Below are 16,208 nucleotides of genomic sequence, written 5' to 3' on the forward strand. Positions count from 1 at the left end.
GCCCAAAGTTGATCAACTAATCCATTAAAGTCGAATACAGTCAACTCCGATCAATTAGTCCATTATAAACAACCCAATGCTCTCTCCGAGCTAACAAGTTATGACATTCGTTTTCTTCATGGCATATTTCTAACTTCGTGATCAGAGGTACTAGAAATAAAATCTTCATGGCACATTTCTAACTTCGTGATCAGAGGTACTAGAAATATGAGTACGATCTTCATCACAAATTAACATTCATTAATCTCATTTTGTTCCATTCCTTCCGCCAATTTTATAACAGCTCCAAATCAGTTTTAAGTAGAAAATTCCATTCTTTTAAGTTTCAAAAAACATAAATAATAAATAAAAGTGATAAAATGCAGAAAAATGGATTTTTGCACTACAACTAGAAATTACAAGAAATACTTGAGGTTCAGTTGAACACTGTGAACCAATTATTCATTATTGTTTCAATGAAGATGGGGACAATCCCCAGTTGGAGTCGATGGCAAAAACCGAAAAAAAGGAAAAACAAATACATAATAAAAGGAAAACAAGCTGCAGGGACAACCTAATTGACATTTTACAGCTCTCAGACATTCAACTCTCTTTAGAAGAAAAGGTATCAAGTGGAGAGAAGCAAGGCACTTAAAATTACTTGGGAAGTCCGGTTTCTGGGTTGAGAAGAGCGAGGTTCTCATTTGTCAGCAGAACAGGGCCTCTCCCAGGTCTTGTACAGATGAAATAAGAGACTTCCCCAGGGTATTTCTGGGCTGCAGCATTTTCCTTAATTTCAGGAGGTGGAGATAAAGCTTCCACATCCTTCAACCCCTCAAGTCCAGCATCTTGTAGTATTGACTTATCTCCAATAACATAGCTGAACAAAAGGCAAATAACAGGAAAAAGAAAATGTAAATAAAGGCAAAATCTGAGAACTCTTCATTGGAGAAGAAGGGTGTTACCATGCAATGACAAAAGAGCCTACAGGATACATGAGTTGATATTTTTCTTATGATCACATCTATTATAATAATCTGACATCATGCTCTTACCACCTGGATTTCCATTTACCTGTCCAGATCAATATCAGACTTTGGAGGAAAGTAGAATAGCAGCCGCTGAAGCAATTGAGCAGCAGCCTTTCTATTTCGTGCAATTAAAACTGCATTCGGCCCAGCATCAAATGTATATGCCACCTGTCAGTTTTTCATCAGCAGTAGGTTACTTGATCAGTACAAAAGTTTTTCATCATCAATTGAGCAGCAGCTAAAAAGCAAAACAAGAGTGAAGTCCTAGAAGTTCCAGCACAACTGCTGAGAGATTGAGTGAGAGATTTTGATCCAAAAATATGATGCTTGACATTAAACGTATTGCCATGGTTGAGACACTGATGCCAAGAAATGGTCTGAGGCAACATAAATGCCATGTATATAAAGCTGCATTAAAACATGTTAATTTACTGGAAAGCGACAGCTATTGTCTTACAAGGTCACTCAGCAGACTTAAAGCACCACAGTGTGGGTAAATATCTTTCCAAATGAACAACTTGGTTATCATCAACCTTTGGTTTCATGTTAAGATCATAAAGCAATTTGCCACTTACATTACAGGGCTTATTCATACTCTTATTTGCAGAGGTATTCTTTGCAATCCAATTAGAGGAAAAGAAGAAGAACAAAAACGATGGAACTCAAACATTGTCAACAGAAAAAAAAAAAAGCAGTTCGGTTTTTGCAAATACACTAACTTATGGGAGGAGGGAAAGATGGGAATTTACGATGCAGTGACTTCTTATTTGAGCTTTGGAAGTTATTATAATATTTGACACTTCAGATATTTCAGCAGAAGTTTAATTGCACCGACTCAGTAAATAACTTCTGCTATCAAATTTTATCTGGGCAATGAAAATATTAGCAGTTGTGGCGATTTGAAATGCAGACTGCATTTAACCTTCATCTGAAATTTACTCCATCATTGCACCACTTAACAATTATCAAAAGAATCCTAAGCTTAAGCCAACAAATTAATCAATCCATCATTGCACCAGTATACCATCATGAAAACTATGGTGGTTATGAATGAACACTAAATAACTATTAGAAATACGGTAGTAATTCATGTATGAAGCTTGAATGCCTTTCAAAAAAACAAAATGTATGAAGCCTGAACAAACAAAATGATTCACAAATGAAGCAATCAAAATGACTCTTGAGAGGCACAGTGCAGCCTAGAACCTCCAATGATATAACATAAATATTCCACTACCTAGCAAATTGACTCCCATAACACACAAAATGATTCATGGGTAGCTAGCAACTCCATGTTTTATTGTCCTTACAACAGTTGACAGCTGTCTTACAACCTTTCTTAATTTAGCAGGATTACTAATTACATGATAAATGCTCATGATTAAAATCATTTACTTCAGAATAAAATGGCAGAAATAAACAAACCTGAGGGGATCCTTCAGAACGGTTCCACTTCTCAACATAGCTAATTATCCTGAAAAATAGTCATCTCATCAACACTTAACTCTAGAGTCTAAGGGTGAAACTCCTAAAGAGAATAAGCAAACTTAAAACAGGACTTGCCTGTGGGATGTATCATTCATGTAGAATATGGGGGGACATGTATCCAAGCAGACTGCATGGAACTGGTTACTATCAGCACAAGTCAATTGTGCAAAAGATTCAAAACTATGATTCTTTATGGCTTCTTCCATCTTTAATATGCGTTTCGGCACAACTTCCTATAACAGTCCAAAACAGCAACAAGAAAGGCATGAGTCAATACAACATTAAACAATCTTAGATATTTTTATACATTACAAAATCTAAAGACAACCAGATACCAAGGAAAAGAGAGCAAACGAATTTTTTGGTGGTAGGGGGATGGGAGTGGATATCCTCCTCAAGAAAAGATGAAAAGGGCAGAACCATGATCATTTTAAAGACCCCACCACGTGAAACACACAACGTTAGCTGGAAACTCAACATTCTATGAATTTGGGGGGGGTGGGTGTGTGGGGTAGGCAGCAGGGCAGAGGAAAGCTTCCAGTCAAGAAAATTGCACAATTAATTATAGACCAAAATGTACCTTTGCCCTATGCTGTAAAAGCAAACTTGTTTCAACACTCTCACGCATTCCTGAGGTGCTACTTGTTTCCTTCTGCCGTGAACTTACCTGAAGCAAGAAAAATCAAAATTAACACCAGAAAACCAATAGCAAACAGGGAACTTAGACCTCTAAAGTATGATTCAGGTATTCCCAGTTATACACAGACATAAATGATAGATTGTGACCATGGATAGAATGGACATGTCCAATGTGATTATCACAAATTAGATTCCCATGAAATATTCAGAATGTTTAAGAAAATTTTGCAGAACTGCAGAACCGATGGTAGATTATGGGAAACAATCCCAGTAATCTGTTTGACAGGAGCAGATCTGATGAATGCCTGATCCAACCCTATGTCAGGTTACATATATGCTTTTAATAACAAGGATACACAAACACCTGCAAGTTCAGCACTTAAAAGTATGGAGAAAAGAGTTTGCAGTATCACTGGACTTTCAATATAAGTTATTAGTGGACATCCATGAGTAAATTTCTAGTGATATTCAATGGTCCATGTACTTATAAATTGATGCTAGGGCATAATCCTTACAAGCACCATTGAAGAATTCAGCATTTTAAGTGGAGCTGGAAAATAATGATCATTTCAAAAAATTGTTAACAATTGATAGAAATTATCCTTCCTTGATTAAGGGAAAATAGTTTCAATGAATTAGAAGAGAAAGGTAAAGCAAAAAAGAAAAGATTAAAATCTTGCAGAATTTATATTAAATGAATGTTGCAACAAGTATCTGATACAGGATCACTAAAACCAGAACACACACACAAAGGATGGAAGTGCTAATCAGACATGTATGTATGTATGTATGTAATTATGCATGTATATTGTAGATGTGTGTGTGTATCAAAATAGATGTAGGTGGAGATGTATCAAGTGACATAAGAAGACATGCTAACAGAAAAGTAAGTAAACAAATTACAGATGCAAAGCATGGGACTGAAATTGATCTGAGATTATGCATTCTGTTGATCAAAGTAATGCAAGTCAGAACACTGATTTTGATATATTTCCCGCATTTTTATCCAACCTTTTAATTTCAGAATAATTAGCAATTTATTATACCAAACTATGAAAGAGGAAGCACACCAATGAAGAAGGAAATTTGCAAAACCTAATCGTAAGCATATCTCAAGTTCTGGGGGGGAAATGTATCTCAATGCAGAGTAGCAACCTGTAAACATATACTTGAAAGAATGCTAAATGTGATTATTGGAGAAAATACACACCACGGCAATAACAATGAAAAGATCATCCCAGTGTTTCTCATCAACTAGTTGAACTGCGACACTGTCACTTCCATCCTCCTCCTAGATGCATTAAAGAAGAAGAAAATATTAGAACCAGTTACTCAAAATGAGACTACCCTTCTTGATGGAAGGAAATACAGATGAACTATTAAAACAAATAAAGAAATAACTTACTTTTCCCATAATCCACTTAACAAATCCACCAAATAAACTCCGACAAGCACTGCCTGAACCTTGCCTATAAGAAAGAAACAAAAAATTCAATAGAACATCACTTGGAATTACTATTAAAATTCTTGCATCCCTTTAATACGAGAGTTGAAGCAATTTTAAAATATAATCCATGGAAAGCATAAGGGAAATGAATCGAAAGAGATGAACCCAAGATAGGACAAGGGAACCACTAGTAATTTGCATATTGAAACTATAATACTACTAATAATAAAGTGAAGAAGGCCATACCTTGCTATAGCAGAGAGTTGACTCTCATCTTCTTTGACATTCATCAGCTTGGCAAGTGCGAAAACTGCATAGGACCAAAACTAGAAGCCCTATTAACTGCATCAGGAAAACAGAAGAATAAAGAGAAAGTGAAGGGTAATGCATATGGTATTACCAAGACAAGCAAAACCAGCAGCAGAGGAAGCCAATCCGGCGGCTGTAGGGAAATTGTTGTAAGAGGCAATATGTACGTGCAGCTTCTCCCAATCCTTCTTCTCTATCTTTACTCCCTTCTCTTTATCCTCAACCTCGCTAGCGCGTCTTCGGATTTCCCTTAAACAACTCTGGAACCTTCCTCCGGAGAGGGATATTTCCTATATAGACCAAAAAACCCAGAGAATCAATCAACACACATAACATTTTCTTTCTTCATTTACATATAAATTAATAGAAGTTTAGTGCTTAGGAAAATTTACCTTGCCATTTAGCCACATGCGATCTTGTTGGAAGGCAGGGCTGACCGCGACGGTGGTGGTGGTGCAGAGATGGGCAGGATCAAGAGTAACGCTGATGCTGTCATTGACGGGCAAAATAAGGGACTCGTCCCTCTTCCCCCAGTACTTTATAACCGCTATGTTGGTGGGCGTCTGTGCCGTTTTCATCAACACCCATGTCTCCCCCATTTTCAGATGAGATGAGATAAGATCAGATCTCTCTTCTTTCTTTTCTTTCTCTTTTTGATTATTGCGAGGGAGGAATCTAAAAGGAAAGAGTCCAAACAACTTCTTATAGCAGCGCAGGCCAGGAGGAACAAGTAAGAACCCAGACGAATACAATGAAGAGGATATATAAGAATGAAATTACTTGGATAAATTCCAAGTATGGAGGCTGTCCAAATTGTCAGAAATGCTCTTACTAGTACCAGTTGATTTGCCGCAACTATTGAATGCTGTGTTATGTCCTATGTGCCTAGGTTGTTGATGCAGACTTGAGACTTTGGACTTAATTTATTGCGAATCAGGTTTCTTACCTATCCTTCACCATTAACTTCTTTCCCTTTTTTGTTTTCTATATTGCGTTCAAACCAGGAATTTTATTTTTGAATAATTCCTCGTTGACCAACTCATAACTAGATTCAATAGCTGAAAAAAATTTTGAACTAAATAAAAACATTTTAAATAAATTATTTTTTATTACATTAAATTAATTTTTTATATTTTTATTTTGAGTCAATAGATTCTTAAAATTAATAATTAATTATACTAATAAAAAATTACTTGTTATTTTATACTCATATGACGTTAACGTGATATTAACATAAAAAATTAAAATTTCACATGTCATGTCATCATATTACTGGTCTATTTAGTTTGACTTTTTTTTAATTTATTTATATTTTAAAAGTCAAAGTCAAATCAAATAGGATTTTAAAAAACTATTAAAAAATAATTTTTTTAAAACAAAATCTAAAAAATTTTTNAAGCTCCACAAAAATATTTCTCTTTTTTTCTTTTAAAAACACATCAACTTTTCAAAAAAAATTTTCTTTTTGTTCCAAAAATATCCTCATATATTAAAAATAATCTCAACATTATTCTTTCAAAAAATACCTTCTCTCTCAATTGATCTCCCTCTTCTCTCCATCTCCTTGCAAATCATTCCTCTCTAACCCAAATAAATAAAAAAATAAAGTGAACTTTTTTTCATTATGAAAAAAGGAATTCGTAATTAATAAAAGTTATTTATTAAATAACTTTTATGATAATTTTAATTAAAATTAGAATTTATATAAGTTGTTTTGCCAATTTTTTTATCTATAAAAAGAGTTTATAAAAATAAATTTATTTTAAAAATTATTATTTTTCATAAAAACTTCATAATAGCTTTTAAGTTAAAAAATAAGTTAAACCAAACAAGTTCTATGTTATCATTCGTTATAATATATCAATATTTTACATCAATATCATATGGCATAGAATGATAAGTAATATTTTAACTAATAACAGTTAATCAATCAATTCAAAATAAAAATATAAGAGTTTGGTTAAAAACAATAAAAAAACTAATGACAATTAATCAACCACTAATTATAAAAACTTATTTAATTAAAATAAAAATATAAGAGCTTAGTTAAATATAATAAAAAATAAAAGCTTCTTTGAACTTTTTTTTTGAATAATTAAAGAATTTTTTTAAGTACTATGCCTTTTGTAATTAAGGCTTCCACTTTTTTTCATGGAAATTAGTTTTAAATATCTATTTCTATTTTTTTTTTGACATCTAAATGTCTAACAAATTTAGAAATGGATAAGCAAAATGTTGAAAATCAAGGTAAAAAAGAGAAAAAAATAAATATAAAAATAACATAATATTTAAAAAAGCTCCTAAACTATTTAAAAAAATTCAAATAAACTCTTATATTTTTATTACGTTCAATCAAGTCCTTATATGTTTATTTTGAGTCAAATAAGTGTTTATATTTTTATTTTGAGTCAAATAAGCCCATATAACTAAATATTGACTTAGTCAAAATACCATTTTTCATTTTATATTACGTAGTGCTGACGTGATATGTTAATATATTATAATTAATAATAATATGATATGCTAATATATTATAATTGATGATAACGTGACATGCTGACGTATCATAAAAAAGTTATATGACATTTGACTATTTATTATTTATTATTTAATGTTTGTCATAATTGATGGTTTGATGGTTGACATTTGACATTGGGCTATTTATTATTTATTATTGTGAACTTTGGCTACTTAATTAGATGGGAGAAAAAGCGATAAATTTAGGATTTTGTATGAAAGTTGATTAAAAAATAATTATATAATATTATAAATTTATATATTTCAAATTATATATATATATAACAAAAAAAATAAAAACTGAAAGGTGACAATAATCACCCACCACTACCTTTGATGTGCCCTTACTGTTAGATCTCTATGATTTTTTAAGTTGGATTGAATATGATTTTTATAATTTCAAGGTCTTTTTAGTTTAGACAAATTACCATTTAATTTAAATTATTATTACTTATTAATAATTATAATAATTTCAATCATTTAACTTGATACAAAGTGAGGGCTGCATACTAATATTGATAATATTAATTTTATTCTCAAAATGTTATTACTCTCACCTTTTCATTTTCTTTGCTAGTTTTTTTTATGACACAAAACTATATTTTTTTTTTCATTTTTGAGCATCTATATTCTTATTTTTCTATATCTTATATTTTAAAATATTTTTTTTTATTTTTTAACGTAAAAATTGGTTAAACATCAATATCAGAGAAATTCATAATCATAAAACCAGTATTTAATTAATTTTCATTTCAAGTCAGACTTAGGCTGCTCTAAAATTCACATTGTTAACAAGTTAACATGCTTCCATTCCATTAATGATTATGAAGAATACAGTACTCTGAACTAATTACCAAGACACTTAACGACTTTCAAGGGAAGAAATGAGGTGAAGTTTGAGTGGATGTCATAATTTCAAGTCATAATATTCTCATATATAATATATTTGAGAAAAAAAGTCAATATAATTGTCTAAAAATCTTAAAAGAATTAAGTTATTTTTTTCAAAATAATAATAAATCAGTGGTACTAGATTGACTTTCTAGGTTCTCGTCTCTGTCTTATGTGTTTGTGATTTGAAAAGACTTCGATTGTGATTAGGTAGGACTACACAGCTGAAAATTGGATGTAATGAAGGTAGCCTTTTTGTCACGTTCAAGAAATTGAATAGCCACAGAAATTGCCTATGTGATACCCTATTTTGGAGAATAGCATATTTGTAACTAATTAGCATGAGATAAATAAGGGTTTTTTTTTTTTTTTGCAGTTTGAAGGGGTCAATTGTTGGGTAAAAAACATGCAATCAAATTATGCTATGGAACAGAAATTTATAAATTTTTTTTTGGCTGACTCATACTTTAGTTATAAAGTACAAATAAACCCTAGCTAGAGGATAAAGATTATTATACTTTACATTTTTAGAGTCAAAATCACAAAAATTCAGCATAATTTCAATCATCTTCATCAAATTGGACTGTAACAAACTTTATAAACTATCCAAGTGTACAACCTTCGATAGTGATCCATACGACTGATAATTGCGAATAACTTAAAAAAAAAGTTGAGATTATTTATGCTTGATGACCATAATGCTAGCTAGGGGAGAGATAGTCAAACCTTTTTCTTTTACCATAAAACAAATCAAAACATAAATAAGAACAAAGAGAAACTTCAATTTGAGATAGGGAGACAACTTCTTCGAGCTAGGTTCGATTTACAATGCTTCCTATTTTTTGCCCTTTCTCAGGGATTTAAATAACAATTGTCAAAACCTTAATCAAAATAAGGAATAACAAGAGTTGGCCCTCAAGGGAGGGAGGAAGAAAACGCAAGCCAAATTAAAGAAGAATGTCAATCGACGCCTCATTGGGTTTAGGGTGATGAATGTCGATACACATAGTGCAGGAAAACACGTTTTTCTGAAATCCTCACAAGCCTATCAAGGTTTGGTTGTTTATCGATTGATTATTAACTTCTTGTGTGTCTTTCAATATGTAGCATAAGCCTCATATTTATTAGTAATTAAATTAATTCTAATCCTCATATGAATTTGCATAACTTTTATATGTTAGTTTTATAATTGATCTTTTATTTTAATATGACAAAAGTTAATGATCAAAATATTGAATGCCTAGTGCATTTGGACTTTAAAAAAAAACCCCCATGATTTTGATTGATAAATAGATTGTATACTTAAGTTCAATATTTGTTAAGAGGTTAAAACTAACCTAAAATATTGAGATCTCAAGAAAGGGTATCCAGATTAGTTTGTTTATGTATGCCTTAAGAAACAGCCAAAAGAAGGTGTATCGAGACTACTTTGGACGATATCAACACTCCACTCAAGAAGAGTTATATTTCCAAAGAACAAATACTAAAGTATCAAGAACAAGAGCATCAAGAATCGCTACAATTTCTCATTAGTGTAGAATTCTAGAAGCAAGGATTTGGGTTTCGAGACACATTTTCAAAATTTCGATACCTTGTTTTCAAACTTCAAATTCTAAAAAAGAAGTCCAAATGTATCCAAAAGGAAGATCTTGTAACACCCTGTACCCTCGTATAGAAGCCAATACAACCTTATCGATAAGACGAAGGGTCGATTGATGTAAATTTAAATGCCAAAGAGCTGTGAAGGGTGGAAGGAATATTTTGAAATAAAATATTCCACATGATAGAAAATAATAATTAAATAATATATTTTATCGAGGATGAATTAGCAAGTTAAAGTTTTTTTAACCACCATGGATATTATGTAACTGGATGATTTCTCAGACAGCTCATTTCATGTATCGTTATCATTCATTGAAGGCTTCCTTGAACATTACTCTACTGTGAATGTTTTAATCACTTTGAATATTTTATTTATAAATATGCCTAATTAATTTATTAGCTTCCTTGATCATTAGATGCATACATGTTGGGCTAATGATCATGATTTCCTAGTGATTCCTCAAATCCCTATGCTTAATTTCTTTTTGATATAACAAATAAGGAGAGAAGGATGTTATGAGTAAAATGCACCTCACACACACACACACACACTTTGCTAATGTGATAAAGTGAGGGGGAGCTTCCTATGTTTTTTCATTGTGCTTGAATTCAGGGGGAGTTTTAAAGATTATATTTAGCTTATTATGTTTTGTCATATCAAAAAGAGTGAGATTGTTAGCTTTATAATTGATCCTTTGTTTTAATATGATAAAAGCTAATGATCAAAATATTGAATGCCTAGTGCATTTGGACTTTAAAAAGAAACCCCATGATTTTGATTGACAAATAGGCTGAGTACTTACGTTCAATATTTGTTGAAAGACTAAAACTAACCTAAAGTATTGAGACCTCGAGAGAGGGTATAAAGATCGAGATTAGTTTGTTTGTGTATGCCTCAAGAAACAATCAAAGGAAAAAAAGTGTATCGAGACTACTTTGGACGGTATCGAAACTTCACTCAAGAATGTTAGCTTTAAAATTATTATAGTTTTGATTATGACAAAATGATGAAATTTGCTTGAATATTATTTGAGTAATCTTTGACAAATTATTGAAATGATTTAACTCTCATACATTTGTTCTTACATAGACACAAGCTTGACTCTTGAAGTTATTGAACTATATCTATAAGCTTGTATAACTTAGGTGTATGAGTGCTTATGATTCTCATTCATTAAAATTTGATTTAAAGATTAAATAAAAATCTTGATGCATTCATTAAGGGGGAGTTTTGAATATATTATTTAATGATGAAAAAGAAAAAGGAGAGAAGGAAGACTAAATCAAATAGAGTTAAATAGGTCTTCACGTTTAATTTATGTGTGTAATGCTTAGTTAGGATTTTATTGAATATTATGTGCTAGTTATTATGGATATTCAATATATCTTGCTTAACTACTGTGGGCTATTGTATATCTTGTTTAGCTGTTATGTATATGATAAATAGTTTATTGCAAATCTTTAAAGAAAACTAAGATCATATATTAAGAGGGAAAAATCCCTTAACTGCACATAGAAACAAAGTTAACATAGATATTGCATTCTTAATCGAGAGGTGTTTTGTCATCATCAAAAAAGAGGAGAATGTTGACTCCATATATTTTTCANATAGACATTGCATTTTTAATCTAGAAGTGTTTTGTCATCATAAAAAATAAGAGATAGAGAATGTTGGCTCCATTAGCTTTTGATGATAATAAAATATTCCCATTTACGTGTGTCTAATACCTTTACTCGAGTGTGCAGAAAATTAATATATGAAATTAATTTATTAACTCTCCAAAGAGTATTTTTGAAAGAAAAAGAGGAATAAAATCAACAAGATGTAATTGTCTAACAAAGAGGAAGCTTATTGGTGAAACAAGGAAGAATGTTGGTTGATCAAAGTTTCAAATTGAAAAAATGGCGGGCTGAAGAGTTTGAGAAATAGAATCAACTTAGTCGACCAAGACAGTCAACTAACTGCTCTCTGCCAAAATCTACAAACCAGAAATAGAACCAACTTAGTCAACTAAGTCAGTCGACTAAGAATTCTCTGTTTGCAATTTGAACTAGAGCACTACAAGACAGATTAACGGCTAGAACTCATCCTCAACTGTTTTCAACGGATATAAATTGCCAAACTGCCATCGGAGTTGCATCTCCAAGTATAAAAGGGTCTTCCAACAATAAGAAACAAGTTTTGAGAAGGTTTGAATGAGATTTGAGCTATAAAAAGTAGAAAAATAAAAAAAGCTTCACTGCACTTGTCTGCACTTAAACGCCTGCTATTTGCATTTGAATTTAGCACTCAATCTTGTACCAATCAGATCATCCAGTGATTATAGGTAGTTTCCTTTACTACATCTCTTGTATTCTTAGAGTGAGGGAGTCACTCTAAGGGGTTGTTCAAGCTTGGGATAGCTTAATTGTTAAAGGTTGTGGTTGAGCCTTAGAAAACCACTTTGGGTTTTAGTTGAGCCCGTGAAAAACTAGTGAAAAAGGTTGTGGCTGAGCCTAGTAAAAGCCATTGTAAAAGCTTGGTGGAAGCTTGTGAATTTCACCGGTTGTTAGTGAGTTTGTGAGAAAATTTTTGGTTGGATAATCAAGGTAGTGGATGTAGGTTTTGGACCGAATCACTGTAAATTCTTGTGCATTTTATACTCTGTTTTTGTTTTCTTAAGTTTTGGAAATTAATTTTTAATCTTGTCAAGAGCCAAATTGTGCTATTCACCCCCCCTCTAGCACATATTATAAGGACCAACAAAGAAGACTTACATTTCTAGAGAACAAATACTGAAATATTGAGAACAAGAGCATCAAGTATCGAGACAAGTTCTTAGATGTGTAGAATCCTAGAAAGTAAGGATTTGTGTATCGAGACACACTTTTATAATTTCAATACCTTGTCTTCAAACTTCAGATTCTAGAGAAGAAGTCCAAATGTATCGAGAAGGAAGATCTTTAATTGGGGAAGAAGAGTGCAAGAATGGTTAATGCTTCTTTTGTACATGTTTCAATATTTTGAGCATAATTCTCATTCCAGAGGTTCAATTGGTGTGATTTTTGAGTCATTGGAAAGTTAAAAGACAAGGCTACAAGTTTCATGTATATCACTTTGCCCATTTTAGTCCAGATTGAGGAGAAAACTACATCACAAGTTGATTGAGTGTAGTAGAGCACACTATGAAACAACAAGTGTGGCATTGCGACACCAAAGATTTGAGGCCATAGTGCCGAGGACAAGAAGTGCACCATACTAAAGGCAACAAACTTGGCATCGTAGCACTAGAAAGTTATGGTTGTGGCGCTATGTCAATATCCTGAGCAAGTGCTTTTTCAGGTTTAACTAAAATTAGTTTTTTTTTCAAGATATTTAAAGGCATCTTTTGGAGCAATTTAAAGACACATTAATACCTAGGTTTCTTTGAAGAAATGTAGATGTCAAGCATTCAAGAAAGCAAGAAAAACTTTGAAGATTGAAAATTGAAGACTTGACAAGCTTTAGTTTTCTTTTCTTCTCTGTTTCTTCTTTGATTTTATTGAGTTGTTATTGATGGTTAAACTTTTTTGGATTGTTTTTTATTATTCAATGTGAACTAATTTTCATTATCTAGGATTGCAATTGGACCTAACATGTAGTTTGGATTTTTAATAGTCTCTCTTACTTATGATTGATGGTGTTTGAGTTGTTTATTTCAATCATATGATTAATGCGTTTGATTGACTGGCCACCAATTGGATTAATAAGGAAACCTAAATGCAACTTGGAAAAAGGAGTTTAGTGTAAGCCACGAAGGGAATAGCATATGTTCAATATCAATTAGATGAGTTGATTGATTTGATTTGTGTGTGAGGTACGAATACACTTACATGTCATATGTGGCCAATATTAGAGTATAAACTTAGTGAGTCGTTCTTTAATTCAATTTACATAGACATATAGTGAATTGATTAAGAGAGATATTTTTATAAAAATATTGGAAGAGACTTGTGAATAAATTAGAACTATAGGTTAACAACTCAAGTCTATCTAGTAAGTTAAGAGAGAGTAGAGGAGATTCAAATAAGTGTTGAGGGGAAATTGTAATCTTAGGCTTTTTTTATTGGTTTCTCTAGTTTAAATTGCTATTCTTCTAGCTAGTTTCATATTTTTAGTTTATTCTTAATTTTAATTTAGGTGTTTGAATAAGATTAAATTGTTCTAATTTTAGTATTTAGTAAATTTTTTAGTGCAATTTCTTGTGGGAACGATACTTTACTTTCATCATATTACTTATAAACGATATGTGTACTTGCATGATAAACTCGACAACAACAATGGCTTTGGAGCATGTCATAGCGCCCAGGTTGAATCCTAACGGGCCTAACCATTGGAAAACCCCTTGTAATGGCTACTGGGGGTTTCTTGGCTATAAAAACCTTCATAGGACCCTCATTTTGTAACTAATGATGCTCGTACATGAATTTGATTTAATAAAAGCTCTCTTTCACTCTTTCGTTCTCAATCTCACTCTTTCACCCTAGCAAGTGAGAGGGTTGAGGTTGACTTTGCCACTAAAGTGACCTCAAGCAAACGTGGTTAAGTGCTGCACGGTGCGTCTAGGCGTGACCCTGTGACACATGTACTAAGACTCTAAAAATTGAAAAAACAATTACAAACCCAAAGTTGGTAAGGATAAAATTTATAAAACCAAAGCAGGTAAAGATAAAACTAAAAAGTTTTAGCAGCTTCAAGAAAATTTTCTTTGATATATTTAACACCAGTGACAACTTTTTGTTTAAATAATACAAATTGATTGATACACTTTTTGTACGTAGTTAGAATTTTTTATCAAATTAATGTAAATTATAACTTTTAAAAAAAATTAAAAAGAGGAAAGCAAAATAAGAAAAAGAAAACAACAATTTATGAGAAGAATCATTCTTCCCATCATTCTCATTTAAAATTTTGTTCTTATGATCACTCCATTTTGTCATCAAAAGTCGACAAATTATTCTAAATTATATTATAAAAATTTAGACAAAAAATAAAAAAAATAATAAAAAAAATGGATAAAGAGGGAAAAAAAAGAAAATGCTTAAGACCTCCTCTATCACAAAAGGACCTATTGCGTTCAAATCATTACAAATTTTAAACACTTTTCGAATTTTGTATTTTTATTTCTTTTAACTTATGTTTTTTATCTGTTATTATTATTGTTTAAAATTTATACTCTTTAATTTTGAACATATTATGTGTAATAATTTTGATTTAGAAAATTATGTAAAAATAATAATAATAAAAAAAATACATTTTATTTTTATCATAGAAATAATTTTTGCTTTCGTTTTCTTTTTATTCTCTCTTCTTATTTCCTTTGTTTCCTAGAGGATTCATTTGGCCCCGTCAACCCCGCATTAATGGTGGCTGGTGCATGTTGAGCCCTGCCCTTGCGGAATTCGACCTCAGAGCCAAGACCAAGTTTCCTCCTGTCCATTTTTTTTTAGAGCAAACGGATGGAGTTGGACCCTCCAACTCTGGTTCGGCACTAGGAGGGCCTTTCTTGCCTCAGTCCAGGTGAATCCACCCTTCACCAACCTTTTCTCCTCTTTTCCTGGTGGTTTCTCTTAATTTGCTCTTTATATCTCTCTCCTTTCTCTCCAAACTCTGAAAATGACTCCAACACATTAAAAGTTATCAAAATCCTAACCATGTCCTTTTGGTCAAGTGTTAATGTCACAATGCTATTATTCTCTCCTCAAAAGATTATTACTTTCATTATGTTTATTTCTTTTGAAGTGCTTGACGTGATAATAATAACGTCCTAACTCGTTGTTTACTTTCATATTATGTAGAGATGTATACATTCTCTTGAGTATTAACTCCAATCCTAATTTCCCAATGTAGACTTGGTTTAAATGGAAGGACAAGGTGGGGTTTGGATAAAGATACTGTCATGGTACTCATTCTTGTATAAGGTAAAAAAAGCTCCAACATTAATTCTAGTGGAAGTTCAATTTAAACTTTTAAGATTTTTATGTCACTCTTTTATATAGTTTGTCAAAATAAAGAGTTTATTAAATCATAAAAACTATTTTAAATAATAATGAAATGTATGTATGCTATTTTATGGCGCAATTTCTTAGATATAATCAAATGTGCTTTTTTATGGATAGCTCTTCTTAGATACATGTAGAGTTTTTGTAAATCCACCTACACAAGACAAAAAACTTTCTCTAACATTGGATTATTTTCAATAATGATTTAGCAAGTAAAAGAGAAGAAAAGGACTTTTTTTTTTGGTCGTTGCATTCAATGCTATTGTCAATACAACAATGGAGGG

General features: G+C 31.7%; 1 protein-coding gene across 1 annotated transcript; it reads right to left on the reverse strand.

Moving 5' to 3' along the window:
* Positions 361–5,773, reverse strand: LOC18586727 (diphosphomevalonate decarboxylase MVD2). The gene is made up of 10 exons (XM_007010252.2): positions 5,286–5,773; positions 4,985–5,183; positions 4,831–4,894; positions 4,543–4,606; positions 4,348–4,428; positions 3,079–3,165; positions 2,574–2,731; positions 2,436–2,484; positions 1,054–1,178; positions 361–859 (listed from the first exon to the last, which is right to left on the reverse strand). Exons 1-10 carry the CDS (start codon positions 5,490–5,492, stop codon positions 637–639), a joined length of 1,257 nt encoding a protein of 418 aa, XP_007010314.2. The 5' UTR covers positions 5,493–5,773; the 3' UTR covers positions 361–636.

This window comes from Theobroma cacao, chromosome 10 (genome assembly GCF_000208745.1).
Source record: "Theobroma cacao cultivar B97-61/B2 chromosome 10, Criollo_cocoa_genome_V2, whole genome shotgun sequence".
Classification (NCBI taxonomy): domain Eukaryota; kingdom Viridiplantae; phylum Streptophyta; class Magnoliopsida; order Malvales; family Malvaceae; genus Theobroma; species Theobroma cacao.

Bases quoted from the DNA above. Each gene is read 5' to 3' on its own strand.
- LOC18586727 (XM_007010252.2), bottom strand. From the start codon at position 5,492: ATGGGGGAGACATGGGTGTTGATGAAAACGGCACAGACGCCCACCAAC. The intron at 5,184-5,285 runs GTAAATTTTCCT...TGGTCTATATAG, and splicing joins GCATGTGGCTAAATGGCAAG to GAAATATCCCTCTCCGGAGG. The intron at 2,732-3,078 runs GTACATTTTGGT...GGACTGTTATAG, and splicing joins TTTTACAGCATAGGGCAAAG to GAAGTTGTGCCGAAACGCAT.